This window comes from Apostichopus japonicus, chromosome 6 (assembly GCF_037975245.1).
Source record: "Apostichopus japonicus isolate 1M-3 chromosome 6, ASM3797524v1, whole genome shotgun sequence".
Lineage (NCBI taxonomy): Eukaryota > Metazoa > Echinodermata > Holothuroidea > Aspidochirotida > Stichopodidae > Apostichopus > Apostichopus japonicus.
This window is the reverse complement of record NC_092566.1, coordinates 3510921-3536984: the sequence shown is the minus strand read 5'-3', so window position 1 is coordinate 3536984 and position 26064 is coordinate 3510921. Positions and strand designations below refer to the sequence as shown.

Genomic DNA, 26064 nt, shown 5'->3' with positions numbered 1-26064 from the left:
CTTCACATTGTGGGACCGAGTTGGCGTTCCATACTCTGGAGCCTTGTGAAAAAGAAAGAATGAGAGAAACGACTGCTCGTTTCATTCTACAGGTGATTTTGTGTCAAATGTACATCTCATGGAATCAATACACGTTAGTATATTAATTCCTAAAAAGCATCCTTGTTGATTTTGATAGTTAGAAATTTTGTCTGCATATTTCGTCAGCTTTGTTTAGGTAACGTGCCCTTTGGACGTACGATAGCTTCTGATTGGTCAAGAGCATAGGTGTGTCTCTACCTCATCAATTGAACTGACATATACCCCGCCTACTTTGTACACGTATGCTGTGCATTTAATAGACTTATGCAGACACTGCTCACCGTTACACTCACTACAGTTACGTTTCACCGAATTTAGCCATCCCAGCAGCTGATAAATCACCGAAAATGTGTGGTATGCTATTTTCTAATACTTTTTTCTTATTTCTTGCTACCCTGCATACAATAATACTTAAATTTTCTTATAATTTTACATCAAGTTAAACATAATAAGCTTAAAATGATTAACGTACCACCAGTTACCGATCACCTTTAGAACAGGTACTAGTTACGCGATACATTGTTCTTTCTTGGAAACAGTTATAAAGTTATCACTTGATAGTTATGGGGGAAGAATAATGCCAATGGTAAATGTATAGCTACATTCATATATAGACACTATATGCTTCATTTAAAGAACGTAATATGTCAAAGCAACAACCTTTACTTAGCTTTGAAAGTCAAATCTCAAGCCCTGTACTGCAGGCTGTAGAGGACATTACTAAACATAGCAAGTGCTGTTAAGTAACTACTGTATGACACCCAACGTACCCCTCCCCGGACTCCCAGGCAATTTTTACTGAAAGTGAATGCTATATAATAACAGGGTTTCAATGAACAGAATGTTACTTACTAGTATCAGATCACAACTATGATGCGATTTGTATATGCAGAAGACCATCTCATGTCCTTTACCTTGTCATATTTTAATTTTTTGGCCTAACTTTAGAATCCGTACCATATGAATGGGACAGCTTGCTAGGGGCTATGAATTAGGGGTAGGAAGTAGGGAATAGGGTTAGGGGTAGGAAGTAGGGTTAGGGAATAGGGTTAGGAAGTAGGGAATAGGGCCTAACTTTAGAATCCGTACCATATGAATGGGAAAGCTTACTTCGAATCGGCAGAATAAGGTTAGGGGTTAGAAAGTAGGGTTAAGGAGTAGGGTTAGGGGTTAGGAATTAGGGTCAGGAAGTAAAGAATATGGTTAGGGGTAAGGGAGTAGGGTAAGGAAGTAGGAAATAGGGTTAGGGGTTAGGAAGTAGGGTCGATTGGTACGATTGGTCGATTTCTAAATTAGTAACGGGAATAGGGTTAGGGGTTAGGAATGGTACGGATTTATTAGTACCAATTTTGTTATATTTAAATAGCTCTTGACGATGATTAACCCATTGGAGAAAGCCCAACCAAAGCCTTCAATTGTATAAAAGTAATTTGTTTTATGTATTTTTCAAGGTTTGTTTACTGTATCGAGCATTGATTCTCTAAAAGTGCAGTCTGCATGGGTTTCTCTATTTGTAACATTTGCATCATTCTTACTTAGCCATCAAATAGTCACACAAATTCAGATGTCTAACAATCTTGTTTTTAAGATGTTCATGTGGTTCAAACAATTGTATGCCCTAAATCCTGAGTGGTTAACTATTTATCTAGTATAGGAAATTTGGTACTAATTTAGAATCCGTACCAAGAGGGCGCTCTTTTTGATGGGGCGAGCGTTGTTAAATGGGGCTTGGATATTTAACCCCTAACCCTAACCTAACACACATTCAGCCGGATTATACAGTTGTTATTCTGCCGATTCGAAGTAAGCTTTCCCATTCATATGGTACGGATTCTAAAGTTAGGCTGGAAATTTTCTGTCCAACAAATTTAATGGTATTGTTTTCTTCATTCACAAACTTTGAACTTTTTATCTAATTTCATTCTTCCTGATATGTTTTTGGAGCATGTACTGTCAGATAATGTCAAATTTAATCTAAATGGTAGCTTTAAATTAAGCATGATTTGAAAGAAAACTGATAAGTGTATTTGGCTTGATATTTCACCCCAGGGATTTTTGCATACGTCAACTACCTTGTCACAAAGGACAGGAAACAGATCATTGAAACCCTCATCAATGGATTGAAACGACTGGAGTATAGAGGCTATGACTCAGCAGGTAATTATATGAATGAGAAATTAAAATTCCCTGACCTAACATACCTTACGTACAGTTCCTTGTGAATATAATGTTTCATAATGGTGTTATGCAAATTGGTTGGTACAAAAGTTCTACTGATGTGACAGGTTGTTAAACATGTCACTCACAAAGCGAAGCTGCAAAAGTAGGCCTACTTGATAATGGAAATCGATTTGACCGTTCGATCAAGGTGGCCTTTTTTTTTCTAGTAATATAAAACACTGTTTTATGTTAGTTACAATTTCACATTAACATCAAGTATTCAGCATTATTGTAATCTGGTACATTTTGAAAAGTCATAAGACTTTGAAATTTCAACCAAAACAAACTTGTTTATAACTCCAGTCATTTTGGAGACACAGGCTGTCAGTCTCTCAACTAAGTTCAAACGACTGAAATGTTAAGACAGTAAACGTAATCATTAATAGCTGTTTATTATTAGCAGGGCACCATTAATAAGAAGCTTTCACATTATCTGGATAAAGCTCCTCTTTCCAGACCATGGAGATCTGTGGTGATGCTTAAAATTTTTTAATTTTTCTCAATTCTTTGAAAGAGAAGGTAAATTTTAATTTAAAAAAAAATTATGAAACATGATCATCATAGTCTCATTACCACCCATAGGTTAAGAGACAGTCAACAGGTGCTGTTATGTAAACTGTAAATCTAATGCAAACACAGTCACTGTTTGAAGAGAAAACATCAATTAACAGACTGTATTAACATCCACTCCTTCATACATGATCTGTGCTCACATTTTGAACATCCATCCTCAAATATGCAACTTCTGCATGCATTGTGAACATCAGCCTTTCATTGTTGACCTGTTTAAGATGGTGCTGTGGTCGAGTGGATAAAGGCAGTGGCATTCGAAGCAATAAGGCTTAGCAATTGGGAGGTTTGGTGTTGGATGCCCGACCAGACCATACTGTAGTAAAGTGGGTTTTTCATCCAAGAGTAATCTATGGTTTTTACAACCTGGAATGACCTGAAAAGATTCCAAATTTGAGATAAAATGTTGAATTGCTGGCTTCTCCAACATTTGTGGTCACTTATAAGCGTCTTAAAAATAACTGCTGATTATTATTATATGTATGTGTTCACATTGTTAACATCAATATTCACATCCTTGCCCTTTGTTATCAACGTTATTATCTCAGCCCAAGTAATCTGTGTGTTATCAACCATTTTTCACCCTATCCAATCAACCTGGTTTATTAATCGTTTAATCCAGTACCGCATATTTAGCCTCCAACAAAGTTAGTGATTTATAAGAGGGTTTGTTTCCGTTTTGTAAACTTCCCAAGTTTGTCCTAAATTTCATCATCATTTCTGTTGACATTTTGTTGGATAAAAGAACAGATTATGTTTTTGCAGGTATAACCATGCTTTAAGCATGGAGAATGGTACCGCAGTAGTGTTAATCCCAAGACACAGAAGGAAAGCTGTGGCAACATTGCTCATGAATGTGGCAGTTACTGTTCCTCTGTCACAGTTTTAGTTCCACGTAGGAGAACAGTGAAAGAATGGCGTTGCAATCTGTCAAACTATGTGTGTTCTACTTTAATACTTGCATCGACTGATTTTCTTAGTTGGGTTTCGATACTAAACTGTTCCAAATATCAATTACAATATATGTTTGCCAAGTTTTGAAAAGAAAACAATCAAACGCAACATATTTCAATGAGTAAACCGTGTGTTTGAATTGTTTTTATTTCATGACTTTGAGAATCATGGTCTTTCTGTTATAAATACAAGCATTATAATAGCCTTACCTTGCATTAGTTTCTTCTCATATCATGTTTGTAATTCTATTGCAAAAATAACAATGGCCATTGTGAAAGTGTCGAATTTGACAAATTTGGCACCACTAGACGATACATTTCCAGTCAAGACATTTACATTTCATTTTGCGGGGAACAGTTGCCAAGTACTGATCACTGTCTTTCTGGCATTACCTTTTCTTTGAAATATAAGTTGAAAGTTCCATTCATAGAAATAGTTCAATTGTCAGTTTTATGTATTGCATTGTCTTAATGATAAAGTCACTGTTAACCTTTTCCATTCTCTCACTTGTGTTTAATATATTAGCAAACTTAAAATTTTGCAATAGTTTATATGCATTTTTGTGAAAATTTACAGCTCAGCCAAGTAAAGTTTCTAACAACACTAGTTTTTTGTTTTACTCAGGTAATGAATGGATTTGTTTCAAGTAAAGTGGTGAACAGTTCATTTCATCCAAAATTCCTGTAAATTAGCCAATATATACTTTATGACAACAACAATTTGCACAAGAAATTCATAAGTAGCCCAACATTTATGAAAGTGTTACTACTATTTGGTAAAAGAAAAATTTGTAACAAAAAATTGTAAAAAAAGAGGGTTTTTTTGTCCTGTAAAGCATGCTCTCAGGCAGGGAATAATTTCTCCAGTTAAGTATCTCGTAGGCAAAATTTGCAATTGGTACATAAATGAGAAGAATTAGAGTAACTAATGCAGTTTCATGCAAGGATCTGTACCATCTTGACAAGTATTGTATGAGCAAACGAACATCATGAACCTCAAAACTGCATATAGAATGTGAACATTAACTTATGCTTCTATATGGAAACAAAGCAAGATTGTTTATTTAACTTTGCAAAACTGCAATAAGTGATTCCCAGGCTTGCAATCAGCTACCCTTTTTGTTGAGAGTGAATGTCACTTTATTTCTAAAGCCATTTTGAAACATTTCTACCCATGAAGGTGTGGCCATCGATGGGGGTAACAGTGACCCAGACATCATAAAGAAGCTATCCACTCTCATCATTAAGAAGAAGGGAAAGGTTAAGATGCTGGAAGCAGAGGTTTTCTGTGAGTATAACATTACAACAGGCCACAGCATTGATCTGTTTCACTCCAATTTTGACGTATTTTGTAGTAAAGTTATCACAGGGTTACAGTGGTACATAAGCCTTGGTGTGATCCCTTTCAGCTAAAAGTGCTCAGCATTCTTGTGAGCAAAAATGAAAGATTGTGTTTAATTCTTGGATAGTCAGTCGTGGAGTGTGGGTGTGTTAAACATTACACTAAGCAAGATTTTGCCACAAGTGTGAGGTTGCTACGGTCTCAGTCGGTAAACCTGAAATTGTAACGTTTTCCTGACTGGCAGGTCGGTAGTGTGAGGCTGTTTGTCACTTAAACGGTGTGCAGTTTCAACAAATATAACCAAATCATGGTGGAATAATTTTGCATGTGATCTAAATGAACTCAAGAGATTCGCTCTGAAATAATGGAAATATTATTAACAAAAAAATTAGAACATAGTCTAATTAATAAGTGACTTTTTTCCCCACACCATACCTATACAGATAGGTTTGTCAGCCATGTACCTATTTTATGATAAGTGAGTTGTTTGTCAACCTTACCTTTAATATCATGAATGCAGGTACTGGTTAGTTGTTTGGCAGCCATGTACTTATTTTATGATAACATTATAGGTATAAGACTATAAGTGAGTTGTTTGTCAAATCTTTCCTGTAATATAATGTGGGTACTGGTTAGTCTGTTTGTCAGCCATGTAGGTCTATTTTATGATAACATTGTAGGTTATAAGTGAGTTGTTTGCCAACACCTGACCTATAATATCATGCTGATACTGGTGCAGTGGGAATCATGTAGCTTGTAAATGTTTGGCCTAGGTTGCTTTTCCCTCAATCTTTAATTCTGTCTCTAGCTTTCTATGATTTCTACTGACCTGAGCTGGTTTCTTTGGTTTTAAAATGGCAGTTTCTCTTGAAATATAATATGTTGAACTCTTTCTTGAAAAAACACTTGGACGGGATTTTATTACTACCAAGAGTAAGATTGGATTGCTATTTTGAAGTAGTCTTCTGTATCACATGTTGTTAACTAAAGAATCCCTGCTACTAACTTCTGCACATGTTTTATTTATATTGATCAAAGTAAATAAGTCTGTGTGTAGCTGCTTTCTTTCATCCCTTGATATTACAGTGAGGAAAAAATGATGGGCAAAATCCAACAACCACACCAATTGTTGAAAAATGTGTGACAATGGCAAATTTTGTCATAATCAATGCTTTGTGCAGGTCTGTTCTTTGTGGATTTAGATTTTGAACAATGGTACAAAGTGCCTGGATTTATTCGTTCAAGTTCAATGATTTTTAACGGTGCTGTGGCCGAGTGGATAAAGGCGGTGGCATTTTTGAAGCAATGGGGCTTAGCAACTGGAAGGTTCAGGGTCCATTACCGGGCCGGGTCATAGTAAGGTGGGATTTTCATCCAATAGCAATCTATGGTTTTCCCAGATCTGAAATGACATTCTAAATTGAAAAGATTCCAAATTTGAGTTTAAATGATGAATTGGAAGCCACCCGACGCGTACGTTGTAATCTACAGTATAAGCCCCTTTTGGGTTTCTCCCAAATTTGTGGTCACTTCAGTGTTGTAAAAATAACTGCTGATAATTATTATTATTATTTATTATGATGATTTTAATGATTTTTTTCTTTCTGAATGAGCTGAATTTTCAACTGGTGTTTGCTGTAGTATTGTACCATGTGCATATCATTATGTAGTGTTTTTTCCCCTGTAGCCTACTTAAACTTCTGTTTTTGTGAAAAAAATTCAGATATCTGTAAAAACTAACAATTTGATGTGCAATACAAACCATGTCTCATGTTTTGTCGCATGGTTTTATCAAAAAGTCACTTCAGCCCAAACCTTACATATAAATCAGATCAATTATCATATGATGCGTTCAAGAATGGTTGGTAGTTTATAGTTGGTAGCGAACTTAATCTTAGAGTATTACATTACACATCAGGAAGGGTCATTGCAATGATTGGTTATTTATAGTAGGTAGCTGACTTACCATAGAGTACTATATTACACATCAGGAAGGGTCATTGCAATGATTGGTTATTTATAGTAGGTAGCTGACTTACCATAGAGTACTATATTACACATCAGGAAGGGTCATTGCAATGATTGGTTATATATAGTAGGTAGCTGACTTACCATAGAGTATTACATTACACATCAGGAAGGGTCATTGCAATGGTTGGTTATTTATAGTAGGTAGCTGACTTACCATAGAGTATTACATTACACATCATGAAGGGTCATTGCAATGATTGGTTATTTATAGTAGGTAGCTGACTTACCATAGAGTATTACATTACACATCATGAAGGGTCATTGCAATGGTTGGTTATTTATAGTAGGTAGCTGACTTACCATAGAGTAATATATTACACATCATGAAGGGTCATTGCAATGATTGGTTATTTATAGTAGGTAGCTAACTTACCATAGAGTATTACATTACACATCAGGAAGGGTCATTGCAATGATTGGTTATTTATAGTAGGTAGCTGACTTACCATAGAGTACTATATTACACATCAGGAAGGGTCATTGCAATGATTGGTTATTTATAGTAGGTAGCTGACTTACCATAGAGTACTATATTACACATCAGGAAGGGTCATTGCAATGATTGGTTATTTATAGTAGGTAGCTGACTTACCATAGAGTATTACATTACACATCATGAAGGGTCATTGCAATGGTTGGTTATTTATAGTAGGTAGCTGACTTACCATAGAGTAATATATTACACATCGGGAAGGGTCATGGCAATGATTGGTTATTTATAGTAGGTAGCTGACTTACCATAGAGTACTATATTACACATCAGGAAGGGTCATTGCAATGATTGGTTATTTATAGTAGGTAGCTGACTTACCATAGAGTACTATATTACACATCAGGAAGGGTCATTGCAATGATTGGTTATTTATAGTCGATAGCTGACTTACCATAGAGTATTACATTACACATCATGAAGGGTCATTGCAATGGTTGGTTATTTATAGTAGGTAGCTGACTTACCATAGAGTAATATATTACACATCGGGAAGGGTCATGGCAATGATTGGTTATTTATAGTAGGTAGCTGACTTACCATAGAGTACTATATTACACATCGGGAAGGGTCATGGCAATGATTGGTTATTTATAGTAGGTAGCTGACTTACCATAGAGTACTATATTACACATCAGGAAGGGTCATTGCAATGGTTGGTTATTTATAGTAGGTAGCTGACTTACCATAGAGTATTACATTACACATCAGGAAGGGTCATTGCAATGATTGGTTATTTATAGTAGGTAGCTGACTTACCATAGAGTACTATATTACACATCAGGAAGGGTCATTGCAATGGTTGGTTATTTATAGTAGGTAGCTGACTTACCATAGAGTACTATATTACACATCAGGAAGGGTCATTGCAATGGTTGGTTATTTATAGTAGGTAGCTGACTTACCATAGAGTATTACATTACACATCAGGAAGGGTCATTGCAATGGTTGGTTATTTATAGTAGGTAGCTGACTTACCATAGAGTAATATATTACACATCAGGAAGGGTCATGGCAATGATTGGTTATTTATAGTAGGTAGCTGACTTACCATAGAGTATTACATTACACATCAGGAAGGGTCATTGCAATGGTTGGTTATTTATAGTAGGTAGCTGACTTACCATAGAGTACTATATTACACATCAGGAAGGGTCATTGCAATGGTTGCAAGGTTATTTATACTCTGTATATAAGACTTACAACAGAATGATATATTACACATCACCAGGGAACATATCTATGGTTGGATATTTCCATTGGCTGACTAGCCATTTAATACATTACAAATCAGGATGAGCCAATTGAAGACAAGTTAATTCTGTCTCTGACTGTCCTCACTAAAGCCATGTAACCCTACCCAGTATTCTGTTTTAACTGATTTATTTGCTTTCAAAGTTTACCACCTCCTGTTTGTGTTTACCTTTAGAGAACCAGCTGGTGAGGCTTGTATTGATCCAGCAAATAGAGGGTTCATTAATTGTCAAGAGCTCTTTTGATGGGATTTGAATTATAAATCCAACTATAGCAATTTACTTAATAAATAGACTTAATAACTGCTTCAATTTGGATGTTGTTCTAAGAGATACTGTAATCATGAAGTGGGATTTTGCCACTGTATGTTAGTAATAGAACTACGATGATTTCACAGTTTTGCCAGCAATCAATAGGAAACAAAGCATGGTTTGGGCAGTGTTGCAAACATCAGGAGGTACGATAATGAAACTATTTCTTGAGCTGTACAAAGAGATGACTTTGAAATCCATTCAAAAAATTTTGTGTCTCTATTCTGCCATTGAATTGTTTTGTCCATAAACATTAGTGTCTTTCTCTTCTGCTTCTTCAGCACGAGAGAACTTGAAATTGGATATTGAATATGATGTCCATTGTGGAGTGGCCCATACCCGATGGGCTACCCATGGCGTTCCCAACGAACTGAACAGTCATCCCCAGCCATCTGATCCTAACAATGGTTAGTCTCCATCATGTCAGCAAATATTTTACATCAAGTTTGGTTCCCAATGTGATGTGCTCCCCTCACAACAGTTTATTTGAAAGCTGATGTTATTTAATACAGAGGTTCCCTATGGCAACACACACACACATACAAACTAGTGTCCTCAAGGGTTCATAATATACATGAAGAGGGACTTTTTGGCTGGCAGCAACTGGACCGTGTTCTCAAAAAGAAATGTTACGAAAGACAGTCGTATTCAAATTAAAGGAATTGTCTGGTGGAAGATTTTGATACATTGTCCTTGTAGTTATTATTTTTCTCTTTCTAACCATGTAAAAATTGTCCCCATTCGACATTTTCTTCTTGTAGAAATCTGGTTTTCAAATTCACCAGTTTCTCACCAAAAGTACCGTTTGTTCGAACGCTTCAATATGGTGTTTGACGTAGTGGTTGCAGATAGGCAAAACAGGCGACTTGAAGTTAGCACTCCCAATTCCGCAGCAAATTAACTCACGTGTAAGCACATTGAATTGCCTCATATATATAACGTACATACTCGCGAACGTATATACTACGATGCTCAGTTGGTGTACTTGTACAGCGTTACACATAGTACACTCACACTCAAACCACAGTTCATTAACTGTTCTTCGAACTCGCTGAAATAAAATTCACGGATCAAATTAACAGTAAAAGGAAACTTATAAAGTATTCGTTAAACCGAAAGATGAAACTTGGCGGGATCGATGTCATCGCAGAACTGTCCGATTGTAAACGTTATAGTAGCCTATACACGTGAACATTCTTCGCGCTGGTGCTGGATACCGCGATGTATAAACAACGAAGAGCCTGCTGTTAAAACTTATCTTGTGTTACACAAAGACCACGAAACCACCGATCTACTAAATATATTGCGGCTTAAGGAGTTTTTTAAATCATATCTAATTTATAAGAAATTTCACCGGAAATTATTGAAGAAATTGATCGAATCGTTGTCAGAGCAGAATATAGCGCTGAAAAGCTTAGGCTTCGCAGAACTGTCCGATTGTCAACGTTTGAGTACAGCCTACATGCGAACATTTTTCGCGTTGGAGCTGGATAGCGCGATGTATAGCCTGAACAACTCAGAGTCTGCTGTTAAAATTTACCTTGTGTTACACAAAGACCACGGAACCACCGCTCAAGTACATGGTGGCTTAAGGAGTTTTTGAAAACATATCTAATTTTTAAGAAATTTCACCGGAAATTAAGGAAGAAATTTATCTGTATACACACGCTGTTTTTGTTGTGATTACCGTATAGGTACTGTGCGGAGGGTGGGTTATGACGCAATCTGCTATGGCAGAGCTGACGTCACGTATTGTACTGTTCAAATCATATTTGAAATGTCTATCCATAACGATTAAAAAATCGTTTCTCTGTCAAACGCAACATTAGCGTTCTCATACTTTGACAACATGTTTGGAAAATTATTTACTATTTTTTAAGGTAACTTCTTTGGGCCACCAGACAATCCTTTTAAAAGATGATGATGCAAGTGAAGAGTTCAGATTTCTCATGCCGTACATATTTGTTCGGTGTTTTTCTCTTCATTTTTGCCTTTCTTTGTTTTTTTTTTGGGTAACAGAATTCATTGTCGTCCACAATGGCATTATCACAAACTACAAGGGCATTAAGACATTCCTGATCAGCAAGGGTAAGAGGTTCGAGTCGGAGACCGACACAGAGATCATCGCTGTCCTCATCAAGTATCTCTATGACAACCGTGAGGACGATAAAGTTACCTTCAGGGAACTGGTCGAGAATGTCATCCAACAGCTGGTAAGCACTACTTTGGCCGTTTCATGTTACTTTATTAAATGATTATTTAAAGTATAATCGACCAGAATGGCAGGAAAAGCCCCTTACGGTGTCCTCACTATGGAATCACCTGAGGAATAAAGGATAATTTATTCTCATTTTTCAGAAGAATACTTATATAGAAATATGAGGATTTCAAAAAGTGGGGCCTGGGGCATGACCTGATTCTAGACATTACCAAATTTGAATATTTGATGGTTTAACTGCATATTTCTCTCCCTATTGATAGCCTTTAACTTCAGATACCAAATCTAGTTTAACCTGGTAACCATGGTAACACAACATTGCCACCCACAGCAGTATTGTTGTGATAGTTGATGATCTGTTGTTGTACTACCCCATCAGTCCCAAGTAAATTTGGTACCAGGTCTATTTTAAAATGGCAGTTAGTAAGGGTGGTGGCTCTGACTAAACTCAATGAGCAAATATGTTGTTGTTTAAAGGTATTATAACAATTTTTGCCACATTCACTCAGTAAAGTTTTAGAGATCATGGTGTAAAACAACAAGTTTCAATTACTGTTTATCAGTTATTTGAGAAACTTTGCCTGTCTCTGATTATATATATTGGGAGAGGTATTAAAAGACTGCCACAGCATACATGACAAGCTATTCAGACTTTGTAAAGGATCAGCCGTTAATCTTAAAGTTTTTTTTTTCCCTCCCTTAACCAATCAGGAAGGAGCTTTCGCATTGGCATTTAAGAGCATCCATTATCCCGGGGAGTGTGTCGCTTCCCGGAGAGGAAGTCCTCTCCTGATCGGAGTCAAGACAAACACAAAACTCCACACCGATTTCATCCCGGTTCTCTATAGAAACGAAGGAAACCAAGGTTTGTTTCGAAGAGACCGATGGTATCAGTAACTCACTGAGAAAAACTAGATAAGGCCGCAAATATGGCCAAAGAATGTTGTTATTACTTTAACGTGCAGTAGCCTTGTTGTCTTATAACAACAGCGAGGTAGTTGGTTGGAGACAAAATGTTTGCAATGGCTTTAATTCAATAACTTTGTGAGGGTATAATGGCAAAATTATAATAGCAGAATAAGTTACTTTGCTATCATTGATTTTGTTACCTTCAATCCCTGGAAAGAAATGAAATGAATATTCATTGATGTTCCTAAAAATTGAAACAGCAATTTTCAAGTTGGTGTTTAATCAGGCTGTGAGGCTAAACTTATGAATAGAGGGTAATTTTTTATCTTTCTGAACGACATTTGTAAAATAAGTGGCAGAAAAAAACATCAGGTGGTTACTGAGCACGGCTATTTTGTTAAATTCATGTAGGGCTTGGAAGAATATAAAAACTAACGTAAACATTTAGTCTCACAAATAAGACCTTTTAGGGGAAACTGGATGACAACAAATGTTTATAACATGCTAACTCTTCTAAGAACTGTAGAAAATTGTAGGAAATTATCAAATCTTTCTTGAAACACATGAATCCTGATGACAACAAAGAGAATTACGATGTGTCACCAACAAAGCAGTTCTGACAGTAAAATTTGTAAAAAACAGTAAAATAAAAGTAATAAAAAAAAAATTCTGCCAAATTTCCTCATTCGTGACTGTTTTCACTTCCCCATAGCGCCTGACAATAACTTGAATCGTTCCATGAGTACCACAACATTCGAAGTCGCCGGAGAAGCTAAAGAGGCGGAGTATTACTTTGCTAGCGATGCCAGCGCCGTAATCGAACACACCAACAAGGTCATCTTTCTGGAAGACAACGATGTTGCTGCTGTCAAGGAGGGAAGTAAGTCACAAGATTCAAGCAATTTTAGGGTCAAAAATTGCTTTTAAAGAATTTTCAATATTTGTATCCTTAAATAGATTAGTTTTGGAGAGGAAATTATCTTGTTTGCTCACCAAGAGAGAATTGGGATGTTTGTCACTTTTGTTTTTTCTAAATTTTCTTTAGCGTGTTCCTTTTTTTGTTTGCACTTGTTCTTGTCTATTGTTAAACTAATAACACAGCATGACACTAGTGAAGTTAGGTCATTTGATGAATAAGAACGCAGTAACCTTTAAAAAATCCATCAAAATGAGGTAACAACGTCCCATTTCACACGCTCCCTTCCTCTCTCTTTAGTCATCAATCCTTCTATGCTCACAATAGTACAGGAAAAGTCAACTTTGTGGTCTGTTCCTATCATGCAAGGAACTCCTACGCCACCCCTCTGTTTCCTCTCGGCAACCACAATATTCCGTCCACCTAGAACAACAGATTGGTCCACTTTTAGCACCGCACCCAGATGGACCCAGCACTGGGTCAAGAGAACCACTTCATCTTCTAAATTGATCAAAACAAAGATCTAGAGATCAAGTCTATCTTCCATTTGAGAAATATGATTTATTTTGTCTCTGTAAGGCCTCACTATCCATCGCATCAAGCGTGAAGTAGGAGATGCAGTGTCCCGAGAGGTCCACACCCTCAAGATGGAGATTCAAGAGATCATGCGAGGTGAGCACCATCATCAATTGACTATTCAAAATAATTCAAGAATGTGTCCGATGTTAGCATTATTAACGCAGTAAATTACTGGTTCAATTTTTGTTACATATTTCGTGCCCCTATTACATTACACACAGAATCAGCCAGCTGGGACTTTGCAGTTTTGATAGGGTTACCTCATTAAAGGCATTGAAGACTCGCCCCAAACTGCGTGCGGCCATCTGAAAAAGTTAACTTTCTGTTGCTTGCAAGTGACGTTTTGTTCGTGTCGCTACAAAATGCAGACAGTAATGAAACGTGATACCTTGTTATCTTTAGCTGGACCTGAGATGCCCATCTCTGTGTCGTTTATACACTGTGCTGTGGGTATTGACCTCAGCTGTATGTACTGACTTTACACTAGTGTCTAATTACCGACGGTAGCAAGCTGTGTGTGTATTTTCTGGGATCAATGGTGGTGTCTAACACTTCTGTTACACCTCATTCGAAACTAGGTCAGATTACCGGCATTAGACGTTTCTTTTTGATCCAGTCTTCACACCCTTTAATGAAGTATCAGTTTGTTCACTTTTCAACTGTCGAGAAACAGTAAAAAGTCATTCCACAAAAAAATGTTGCACTGATGTGCCATGTGAACAGGTATACCAAGAGTGTCAGACAGTTTAACCCATAATTAATGGAATGGCCTAATTGTATATGAATGCTAACAGGAACATTAAACAAATTTTTTTGTTTTTTGTAAAGAATTTATTTTAAGGAAATGTAATGCTTAATGTGGTCCTGACCTTTGGAGTTTGTTTGCAGTTATTTTGAAGTTATTTTGGGAGTTATTTTGCAATACCATGTACCCCATATGTGCGTTCTATCATATATTCATATTACTCATACTGTATGTTCCATCTGCTGACATCTGTTATAGTTAGTCTTATTTTGGACTTTTGCTTAGACGATTATGCATTTTGTTTTGTCTGCCCAATAAAGAACACATGATCATCCAATATATATGGTGAGTTTATATTTTCATACACCCAGCTATGCATCATTATCTGAAATGATACTTTGAACAACTCCGCTATTTGTTCGTATCCCTAGGCAACTACAAATACTTCATGCAGAAGGAGATCTTCGAACAACCGGAATCCGTCGTCAACACGATGAGGGGCCGTGTGAACTTTGATGAGGACACAGGTTTGTGAATTGTTCCATTTTAAATGATTTTCCAAAAAGTTAAAATGATAGAATGTGAGTCTAAGGATTGTTGTTGAGTTAATGGCCACTAATTATTTTTTTATTTTTTTTATTTCTGCCTGCAGTTCAACTTGGTGGTATTATGGATCACATGAACGAGATTCATCGATGCAGAAGACTTCTCTTCATTGCCTGTGGAACCAGTTATCATTCTGCCCTAGCTGTAAGTGAACCCCCTCCTCTTCCCCCTCCTCTTCCCCCTCCTCCCCCTCCTCTGCCTACTCCTCGTTCCCCTTCTCTTTCCCCTCTTCTTCCCCTTTCTCTTCCATCCTCCTCACCCATCCTCCCAAGGATAATTCATGCAAATAATAAAGTCTTCTCAGCAGCCTACAGCTAAGGCTACTATTCCTAGTAATGATATAAATACTTTCTCTTTATTGCCTGTGAAATCAGCTATCACTCTACCTTTAGCTGTACATAACACTCCCTTCAACAATCCCCTAGGTACCCTCCCACAGGAAAAGTTATGTTTTTGAGGTTTTGAAGTAGTCTGGTGTTCAGGCTACTATTGCTAGTCCTGATATGAAAGCTATCTCTTGTATGCCAGTATGTATTGTATGTATTTTAGATTCCCCAAGAAGCCTCATTGGCTCATCAAAGTAGCAAGCTGACTGAAGTCTGTTTCTTTGATTCATATTTAATGTCCATGTCCAGTAAAACCACTTACCCCCCTCCCCCCCTACCACTTTGCCTCATGTAATGTATATGGATATTAAGTATGTAGCTTTTGCTGTTAAAGGAACTGACACTAGGAATCTATGTTACTCTGCACTTTCTATGTACAGGATAAAACAGTTACGATAATGTTGTGAATGTGCAGACGTTCTATACTGTCTACTTTGGTAGTTGTTATGAAGGTATCTTTGATCTGTTTTTGTCATCATCCTTTTCATCTTTTGCTTTCTTTTTAGACACGCCAGTTGATTGAAGAGCTGACAGAGCTCCCAGTAGTTGTCGAATTGTCCAGCGACTTCCTGGATAGGAGTACCCCAATCTTTAGAGATGATGTCTGTTTCTTTATCAGCCAGTCAGGTAAAATTATATTTCTTCCTCCCAAATTTAGATATTCTATTCATCAGAAACAAGAAGAGCTTTTGTTTCGATTTACGCAGTATGGAGGTATCGTCGTGCTGCACACCAATTTAAAAGAAACTTTTAAATAACTGAAATTTTAAGCTGGGAAGTTGGTCCATCTTCCTGACAACAGAACTGATCATATTAAGATATTATCTGCAGAAGTTTGCTCAGGAAACAGTACATTACTTTAAATTTTGCAGGAACACAAAGTTTTTTTTTTTAGCCATTTAAGAACTCACCTAGTATTATTGAGTCTTCAAGTGATGGCATCCATTAGCTACAGTAGGTGGAGTTGTTTCTTCTTATCTGTGAATAATTCATACTTTGCTTTAAATAACTAAAAATTAAAACATGCCTCTCTGTTTCTGTGTCTGTTTCACATCTCTTTTTCTCTACCTTTTTCCAATTTTGGGGGGTTTTCAATAGGAGAGACTGCAGACACTCTGAACGCATTGTGGTACTGCAAGAAGCGGGGCGCCCTCACCGTAGGGATCACCAATACGGTCGGCAGTAGCATCTCGCGTGGAACCACTTGCGGTGTCCACATCAATGCTGGGCCAGAGATCGGTGTAGCTAGTACAAAGGTAAAATAATGTCTGTAGACAAATTGTACCCTGCTTTTTTTTGGCTTTTTTTTCTTCTCCCTTTCTTCTTTTCGTTTGGGGGAGTATGGGAAATGTCTGGAGAGGGTTTAGGGTAGGGCATTATTATGTTAGCTTTATGCATGATATATTTTACTTTTAAGGTTGGCGATAAAAGGAGAGAGCATTTGCAGGCTCCGCGGGTAGAATCCAGAATTTTAAATTGTATATTTAGAAGCTAGGATATGTAATAGCACTTTATAAATGTCTACACATAATTGTCACATTTTAATTACAAAACAAGTGAGATATAACTTTTTAAATAATTCATGTTTTTTTGCGGTATTTTATGAAGGCCTACACCAGCCAGTTCATCTCCCTGGTGATGTTTGCCTTGATGATGAACCAGGACAAAATCTCAACCACAGGCAGGAGGAAGGAGATTGTGGAGGGTTTGAAGAAACTCCCAGGTAATTCTAAGTTTTATTTGTATAGTTGATTCAAGAAAATCATAAGTCAAATGCAAAGACAGAGGTGTACAAGCAACTGCTAAATCCCTGAAGGTGCAATTCTTGAAGTTATTATCAAAAAGTCATTCTAATACCGATGCTGTGGCCGAGTGGATAAAGGCGGAGGCATTTGAAGCAATGAGGCTTAGCAATCAGAAGTGTTCGGTCCCCGGCCGGGTGGTAGTAAGGTGGGTCTTTCATCCAAGAGCAATATACGATTTTCCCATCTGAAAATGACTTTCTAATTTGAAAAGATACCAAATTTTAGTTAAAATGTTGAATTGGAAGCCACCCGACGTGTAAGTTGTAATCCATAAGCCCTTGCGGATTTCTCTCACATTTGTGGTCACTTAAGCATAATAAAAATATATTTTGATTATTATTATTATTTTTATTATTATGATAATAATGAAGAAATTTCTGAAGTACTAAGTATTTAATAGCATCAGAAGGGCAGTGAGCTGAAGTGCTATGTCCATGTAATGAAAGTTGTTATTAATTATTCCCTTTTTTCTCATTATTATTGTTTTACACATAACAGATTTGATCAAAGAGGTCTTGCAACTTGATGAAAAGGTGAAAGAGCTGGCTCAGGAACTTTATCAGGAGAAGAGTATTTTGCTCATGGGGAGAGGATTTAATTACTCAACCTGCCTGGAAGGTGCCTTGGTAAGCATTGATGTAGTAGAAGAATTGCCAGGAGAGGGGGATGGGGGCATGGGGTTAAAATTCCTTCACCTTCCTGCAAAATGCCTTAGTAGATGTGAGGGGGGGGGGGGGGGAGAGTTAGTTTGCTGGTTATAAGTGTAAAATTAGGCTGTTTTGATAAGGTTAGAGAATCTGGTCATTTGTGCTATTCAGCAGAATGTATTGCATGCCCCTTCTCCATCCACCTTCCCCTCCCCGTGCCCCCTCTCCCTCCTGAAGAGAAATCGCTCGTACTCAAAGGTTGAAAAGTCCAGGATTTCACCAGAGCTCGTGGTTAGCTGCAATTAAGTTGACAAGCTGTTGGTGTGTAAATGTGAAAAATTATTATTCATGACTTTCTTTTGCATTAAAGCACCCCCCCCCCCTCAATTGAGAATATAATACTGTCCACATGTCACTATGCATTTGTGGAGCGTCAGTGGGGGTGGGGGGGGGGGGGGCGGGTGGGAGTGGGAAAGTGATCCTGGTGGGGAAATGCAGTATGAACTGTGTTTTAAGCAAAGGTATTAAAATACTATTACCTTTCTTCTTATTCTCCCTATGATAATTAATTTTATTAATATTTCAGAAAATTAAAGAGCTTACCTACCTGCACTCTGAGGGTATCATGGCCGGAGAGTTGAAGCACGGCCCCCTCGCCCTGATTGACGAAGAGATGCCCGTCATTCTGCTCATCATGAAGGACAAGACCTATGAGGTAATTTCATATCATTACTGATAACAGCTTTGAACGATTTTACATTACATCTGCCACATTTGCCGAAACGCCTTTGCAGAAGACGGACGTCTTCTCAAGTAATATAAGTTTATTGGGTTTTGATTAGTGAAACAAGAATGCGTTTGAACTTTCCTGCTGCCCTGTGAAGACCTTCACCACCGACTTCCAAAAAAGAAGGGGGAAAGAATGTGGTTGAATGGATTTAAAAGTGTCTTAGGCTTGTCTTTGTCATTTCTCTTTTACTCTAATTTTTTTTATCAGTTTGCAACATTTGGAGCTTCCTCAATAGACTTCCTTCACAACATGATTTTGGTTAGATAATTTTTCACCAGTTGTCGTGTACTGTGTGACTGACTGGCTGGCTTTGTAACGGTTCATATTTATCTATTCTGAACAATGGCTTGTTACTGAATGTGTCTCTTTTTAAACATTAATACATTAAAATAGTTCACATTTTTCTCTTACTCTCTTTTTTTCTCCTCTGATTACTAGAAATGTCAGAATGCTCTACATGAAGTTGTAGCCAGAAAGGTAAGTCTAAACATGAACTTTGGGGGGGGGGGGGGTTTTCTTCATCTTGTTTTGTTCATTAATCATAATTAACATATATAAGTAATAGATAAATAAAGAAGAAACAGTAATTATAAAATTATACAGTAGCTGGTCACATTTTATAACCATATTGGGATTTAATTTTTTTTAAACATTTTATCATGTTACTCCTCCCAGTACATCCCTTCCACCCTCTTAGTTGAATTTTCACAAAGGCAGAACAGTGCCTTTAGCTTGTAGGGCTTCCTCTTCTGGTCAATCACCAATACACTTGGTTCTGGAAATGTGGAAAAGTCTGGAAAAAGTAGGGAAAAGGAAAAGATTTTAGACTTCAAAATAATAAGGAAAAATCCTTTATATGAACACTTCTTATGTGATTTGACTACACGAACAAGGTTCTTGGGGTATGAGGAAAGTTAACATTAGAAATCAAACTTTGGTGAATCGTTACGGCAACAGTATCAGATGCTTGCAGTTCATGGCTCTTTGACTGTCCCCACCCCCACTCCTCCCTCCTCCAAAACTTAACAAAAGTGGTTAGCATGCATTTTGCAGGAGATAGAAGTGTTGGGCTGAACAGATGTAGCCTGACAGTTAGATCTTCATTAAGTGTAGGCTTCAAAGTCAACCATAAAAGACACATTTTGGTCTTCAAAAAGCCAGGAATCTTGGGTGCTTAAAAACGTGGGAACCATGAACACCATAATCATACCTGCTTTTACAAAAGAAGGAGCAAGATAATGAACAGTTTTAACTAACAACACCTATAATGTTTTGCACCTCACACGACATTTGTAGATGAAATCCATCTCAATTTATTCCGTAATTCTTCTGGTCTCATGTTTTTCTCGTCTTGTCTTTCTTTCTCTGTCCCTAGAGTCGACCAATCATAATATGTACCAAAGGTGACACGGACGCTGTCAAGTCTGCATCCAGAGTGATCGAGCTTCCACATATCGTTGACTGTCTGCAGGGTATTCTCTGTGTGATTCCACTTCAGCTTCTAGCCTACCACATTGCAGTCATGAGAGGATATGATGTGAGTATGATTATCTCCCGCTTTTTGGTATCTCCCACCTCCCCTTTATCGTATCAGTTGTAACCACTGATATTTGTTTTTTAAACCAGTTCTTAGCAACACATTAGGAGACATTCTGTCATGACTTTTTTTCCCAAGAATTTCAAGTTCTGAAGGATGTACGAATGCATCCATAAAAAATTAAAAATATCTGTAATATTTTGAAAACTTTTGTTTTGATTAAATATGGTAATTAGTTTTTAATTAGTTTTGTCATGATGCCGTCAATGTATGCTGACACACACGATGAAAAGCAACTCTTTTCTTATGCTGATTTTTTTTTCTTGTATTTTTTTTCTTGTAACCATATAAGAGGGGAAATAAAAAAACCTGCTTGTTAAAATTGATTCATCTCTCACATGTTATATTTTCGGATTCAATGTTTAGGATTATTTAAAGTGGTTTCAATATTTTCATTATTTCCATTTCCAGGTGGATTGTCCCCGTAATTTGGCTAAATCTGTTACCGTTGAGTGATTCGATCAAAGTAGATGTCATCACCTTTGTCGGTCGTCGAGAGTTTTTGACTCCAGATAATTCTCTTCACAGAAGTCCATCTTGTCAGACCACATTCCACAATCTCTTTAAGCTCCATGTGTATTCTTCTTTGATATTGTGATGTTAGAATTACACTATATTCTTCATTTCTTTCCCATTATTCATCAACTTTCAGTGAAAGTTCATTTCCCCCCCTAAAAATGAAAAAAATGCTGCCGATTGGTGAAAGTTCAAAATGCTGCCAATTGGGGAAATCCATGGAACATTTTCCCATTTGAATTACGTATTTGTAAACTAGCAGCAGCTTGTTGTATTTGCTCATAATTAATATTGTGGTCGACCAAACTAATAAACGTCACCATATATTTTGATTTACGACTTTGTCATAATGGTATGTCCATCTCAGAAGAAAAAAATCAAAATTGGAAATATAGTCAAATTTTCGACTTTTAACTTTATTCAAAACTTTTTAACTTTATTTATTAACATTATTCGAATTTAAACTTGAGTAGTCAATATAATGACCAACATTTTTATTGGACTTTAATATTGAATCAAATCTACTCAGAAAAGTTGCTTAAATGACATAAAGAAGAGAAAAGTTTGGATTAAAATCATTTCCATATCAAATGTAACTAGATTAACATTTTTCATGTACAAAATGGATCAAATCTGTTTCTATGGGTGAATGATAAGGCTCGTTTAATACTAACTTATCACCTCAATAGAAGCACAAAGAAAGACTGGAGTAATTCTTGTGGAATCGGAGATTAGATTCTTGTAATTGATTTGACCATGAAATGATTCCCACAGCTTTTGAGTTGAAAAAAAGAATAGAAAAGGCAAACTTTGGTTGTAAATGGCCCAAAACTACCCACCCCCCCCTTCTCTCTCACTTTTCTCCCATGGGATTCAGCCATAGCATCAAAACTGCAGATTGGGAAGTATTATTTTTTAAAAGAGATTATTTGAAAGATTTGCACTCCACAATAGGTGTAAGAGTGTTTTGTTTTTGTTTTGTTATTTTGTCATGATTTTCTCATAAATTGAACAATTTAAAATCCCTCAAGGTTAGCTTTTAATCCAGTAGTCCGTTATCCTTTAATCCTTACAAGGACATTATAGAAGTAGTCCAAAATTGTTTCTAAAATGAAATTTTGATGAGTTTGTTTTCCTACAAAAAAAGTGACTTTATAAATTTACAGAGATTCCTGTCTTATGATTTGTATTGTTATACTTTATTGCTTTATTGGTGTATTTAACAGTGGTCCACAACAAAATAATGTGTAAAGAAAGCAAAATTGAAGGGAACTTCTACTGGGAGCTTGGATGTAAACGATGATTTCATATCGTAACAATAACAAGGTGTGTTAATAGTGACTAACGGTAATTTGAAATATTATCCACATTCGAGCATTTATTATTGGATTATCTCTATTGTAAAATCAATACTGGCAAAGGTGGAAAATAAGTGGTGTTTCAAACTCCTAGTTTTCCTTTCTTTACAAACAGTGTCACAAAAAGTTTGTACTTTATATTTCTTACATCGAACAAAACGAAAGGGACAATTTTACTGGCTATCATGAATTTTGTATTTCTCTTTTATTGTAAGATTTGATGTGACATTCCAATTTTTTTAATTTGGTATTTCCTATGTGTACTTAAACTTTGGGGAATTATTTGATGCATCTTTTGTGTTTGGTTAAGACACTGTTTTGACTATCCACCCTCTGTGTGATCTCTCAGGAAATGACAGCAAAAATATTCCAAAATGACCACCGTGAATCGAGAAACAGGTAACTAAAGAATTGGAAGGGCGAAAAATGTGATTCCATACCGGCCTTAGATGGCGGTATGTTAAGGTACATTTGTTCCGAACAAGATAACAATTAACTTGCAAAATGATCGATTTTTGGTAATTAGTATTTGTCAGTATTTCAGTAGTAATTTAATAGATCAATAATTAACCTATTTTGGCTTATTTAGCACTTTAATTTATTGATTTTGATATCATATATCAGCAGTGGTCCATTTTATCCTCTGTTTTAAGAGGCATGCCTTTCGTTCTAATTCCGTCACATGTTTAGTCATTCTTCCATATTTTCTTTTTCATTGCTTTCATTTTCTTCCGTTCGTTCTTTATGTGTGATGCAGGAGACTTTTTCTATCATATCCAGTCAGTACATCTGAAGAAAGTGATTTGTCCGAAACAGAATGTTCCATGAACTAGTATTGTTACATGCCACATTACCACAGAATTGTGTATGTGTCAAATTTATCAGGTGGCATACTCTATAGAAATGCACTGTTGATTCACTCACACACTAATTCGTTAATGTAATCTCTTAAGTTTCGTAGACATGCTAACTAGCTGAACACTGCCTCTATGCGTGTAGCGGACATGTTGGCAGTCCAGAGGCCATTTTGCCGAACCAAAGATTATGTAGAACTTGAGCATTGCGAGCCAGAACTTTTCAACACTCGCAAATAGTCTCTTTATTCACTAGTAAACAAATTTTATCATGCTGCTCCTTAGCTCTTAAATGGTCTGAAATTGCCTCAATTATCGAAGTATATAAACTTCCATCTGTGCACGTTGACATTCAAGCCAGCCCCCCCCCCCCCCCCGCCCGCGCCCTTACAGAAAAAGATGGTCTTCTGTTCCTTTTTGATTTTTCCACTAAATAATAAGCAGAATTCATTCCTCTATTGCTTATTCTCATGGTATTTCATCTACATTTGATAGACTCGTCAAGCGTGATAATAATGTTGGTGGGGACAAAATTGAATTGTGTATGTCATACGAGGACTTGCAGTCCTGAAGATTGTCTGGTACGACACATTTCTACTTGTACGGTGAACTTATCAGCCTTTCTGGCAAGTTCACCATCAAAAGTGGCATTAATCGTTTGATTGTTAATTTGTGTGAAGGTGCAGGATGCCCCTTCTACCCCTCTTCAACACCCCCCTCCCCCCCCCCACACACACACCCTCATCAATTTGGGAACGTTTGCTTTCATAATTTAATGCATATCATTCCGTTCAAATGACACACACACACACATGGCCTAATCACCATACACTGGAATGCCCTTTCTTTGGGGGGGGGGTGTCTTAGTATGTCATCGTAACCCCCAACAACCCCACCACACCCCGAATCTGGAAATGTCAGAGTTGTATTACCTTTTCTATCATATTGCTGTTTTTGTTGATTTCAAAATATCTGTATATTCTCAAATAAATTTCAGAATCTCTATACTAGCGTTGTTGTTGCTTGTTTTCTTATGTATTGTATTTATCCTTCATTTGGTACTTTGAGAAAATGAAAGAAGGCGTAAACCCTGTATCTTTCCTTTGACAGAAGAAAACGTCCTAGAACAAACTGGCTTTTTCCCCCGGTTGTAGGCTTATACTCTTCTATCTATGGTCAGTTCGTGCAATTTTCCCCTAATTCCCTTGTAATGAATTCCCTGCCTAAGTCCTTTGTTAATAAATTGCCTGCTAGGATCGCAGTGTCAGGTCCTAAAGCGAATTATGTTCACAATTGAAAATATAAAAATTTAAACTTTCCTGAAGGTCTTTTCAAAGTCTTCCGTGTCGGTAATTTTTGCACATTTTATTTTTATTTTTTACTCGTTATAAATATAGTGGTCTCATTAAAGAAGAGCGCCATCAACGCATGTTCTTTAATGCATGATCGGAGGACCATTTTTGTAGCAAATTTATGGGAAGCACGTTAGCACCAACTTCTTCATCCGCGACGGTGCTGTGAATTGAAACCATGCGCTGTTTAAAGCAGGGGAAAGATCTTAGTCCTTTCTGTTCCAGTATAACAATAATTGTATGTGTGTCTGTCTGTGTTTTGTTTGTATGTTTGCTCGCATTGTATGTGTTGGAAGGGGGGTTGAGGATTCAAGTGTCGAAAAGAACTTCACTGAACAAAGCTCATAAATGATCGCATACCACGGACGGTAGGGACGGGGTGGACTGTCATAGTGGGGAAGGTCTATCAGAGACTGTGGTTGCAACGTTTTAAAAAATGTTGCAGAAATTTCGACTTTAGATTGTAGGATTTTTTAAACAAAATATTCTGTATGCCAGTGGGAGACGATGACCCCCTTGATATTTCGTGGGGGGGGGGAGTATATCACCCCAAACGTATACGAGGTTGCGCTCTTGGAGGGGTACACTACTGCAGCTGTGGAAGGGAGTGGATAGGGGCCGTACAGTAATCTGTCCCTAGAATGAATGTATGAGATCATTAAACTGAAGATGATCCACTGATTGTATTACGTAATTACACAATTTCCGTCGACTGAGAATTTGCTTAAACAAATTTCCATGACAATAGGATAAAGTAGTAAAGTATTTATCTGAATAGGCAGATTGAGAAGACACAAGAATAAGAAGAACACGTGCTTCCAAATACAATCTGCCCATGATGTACCGTACACGGCGGAGAATTTGTACAGCGAGCCCGGGAGCAGGTTTTTTGTTTTCGTGCGCCATTTTAAAATTGACTGGCTCTCAAGGGAATGGTAACATTCATTGCTGTCATTGGTGATCTATTGACATTGGACGAGAAATAATACTTGCTAGAGCTCTCAGCATGAAAACCTCAAATTTTACTTCGCGGTGGAGCTCTCATTTACCAGACCCCTCACAGGGAATGGGATTATTTCAACATTTTCTGGCTCTTTCCAGAACTGGAACATTTCATCAGGGGCGTATCCAGGGGGGGGGGCGCAACAGGCGCGCGCCCCCCCTATTGGCCGTCACCAAAAAAAAAAAAAGTTTAGCAAAAAAAAAAAAAAAAAAAAATTGATGACGACCTTTATGTGAGATGTCGGTGATCGCTCAACCCCCCCCCCCCCTCCCGTATGCTTTATTTTTTGTTTGCCAAAAAAAAGGTTCTGACGAAGTTCGGCGGCATAATAGTTTTAGAAACATAGATGGTAATTGTGTTTGTATTATCACTATAAACACTAAATGACATGCCAGCCATACTAAATTGTGCATTTTGTGTCCATATTTACTGGAAATGTTGCTTATTATTAAGGTCGAAAAATGGATCACATATGGCCATGGGCGGCGATCCTGGGTGGAGGGGGGATATATCCCCCCATGAAAATGGGTG

The 26064-nt window shown here is 37.2% G+C and overlaps 1 protein-coding gene across 1 annotated transcript; it reads left to right on the top strand.

The window, feature by feature from the left end:
• Positions 1-277: 277 nt before the first annotated feature.
• On the top strand, positions 278-24183 carry LOC139968692 (glutamine--fructose-6-phosphate aminotransferase [isomerizing] 1-like). The gene is made up of 18 exons (XM_071972988.1): positions 278-435; positions 2131-2238; positions 5005-5112; positions 9534-9659; positions 11272-11465; positions 12182-12335; positions 13092-13259; positions 13875-13967; positions 15051-15146; positions 15272-15369; positions 16118-16238; positions 16710-16867; positions 17220-17334; positions 17915-18042; positions 18650-18778; positions 19292-19330; positions 20229-20390; positions 20862-24183. The coding sequence occupies exons 1-18, from the start codon at positions 429-431 to the stop codon at positions 20904-20906; spliced, it is 2049 nt and encodes a 682-aa protein (XP_071829089.1). The 5' UTR covers positions 278-428; the 3' UTR covers positions 20907-24183.
• The last annotated feature ends 1881 nt before the right edge of the window (positions 24184-26064 follow it).

Coding starts and splice junctions, on each gene's coding strand:
- LOC139968692 (XM_071972988.1), top strand. Junction 15,370..16,117: donor GTTATCATTCTGCCCTAGCT/GTAAGTGAACCC, acceptor CTTTCTTTTTAG/ACACGCCAGTTGATTGAAGA. Junction 16,868..17,219: donor TCGGTGTAGCTAGTACAAAG/GTAAAATAATGT, acceptor TATTTTATGAAG/GCCTACACCAGCCAGTTCAT.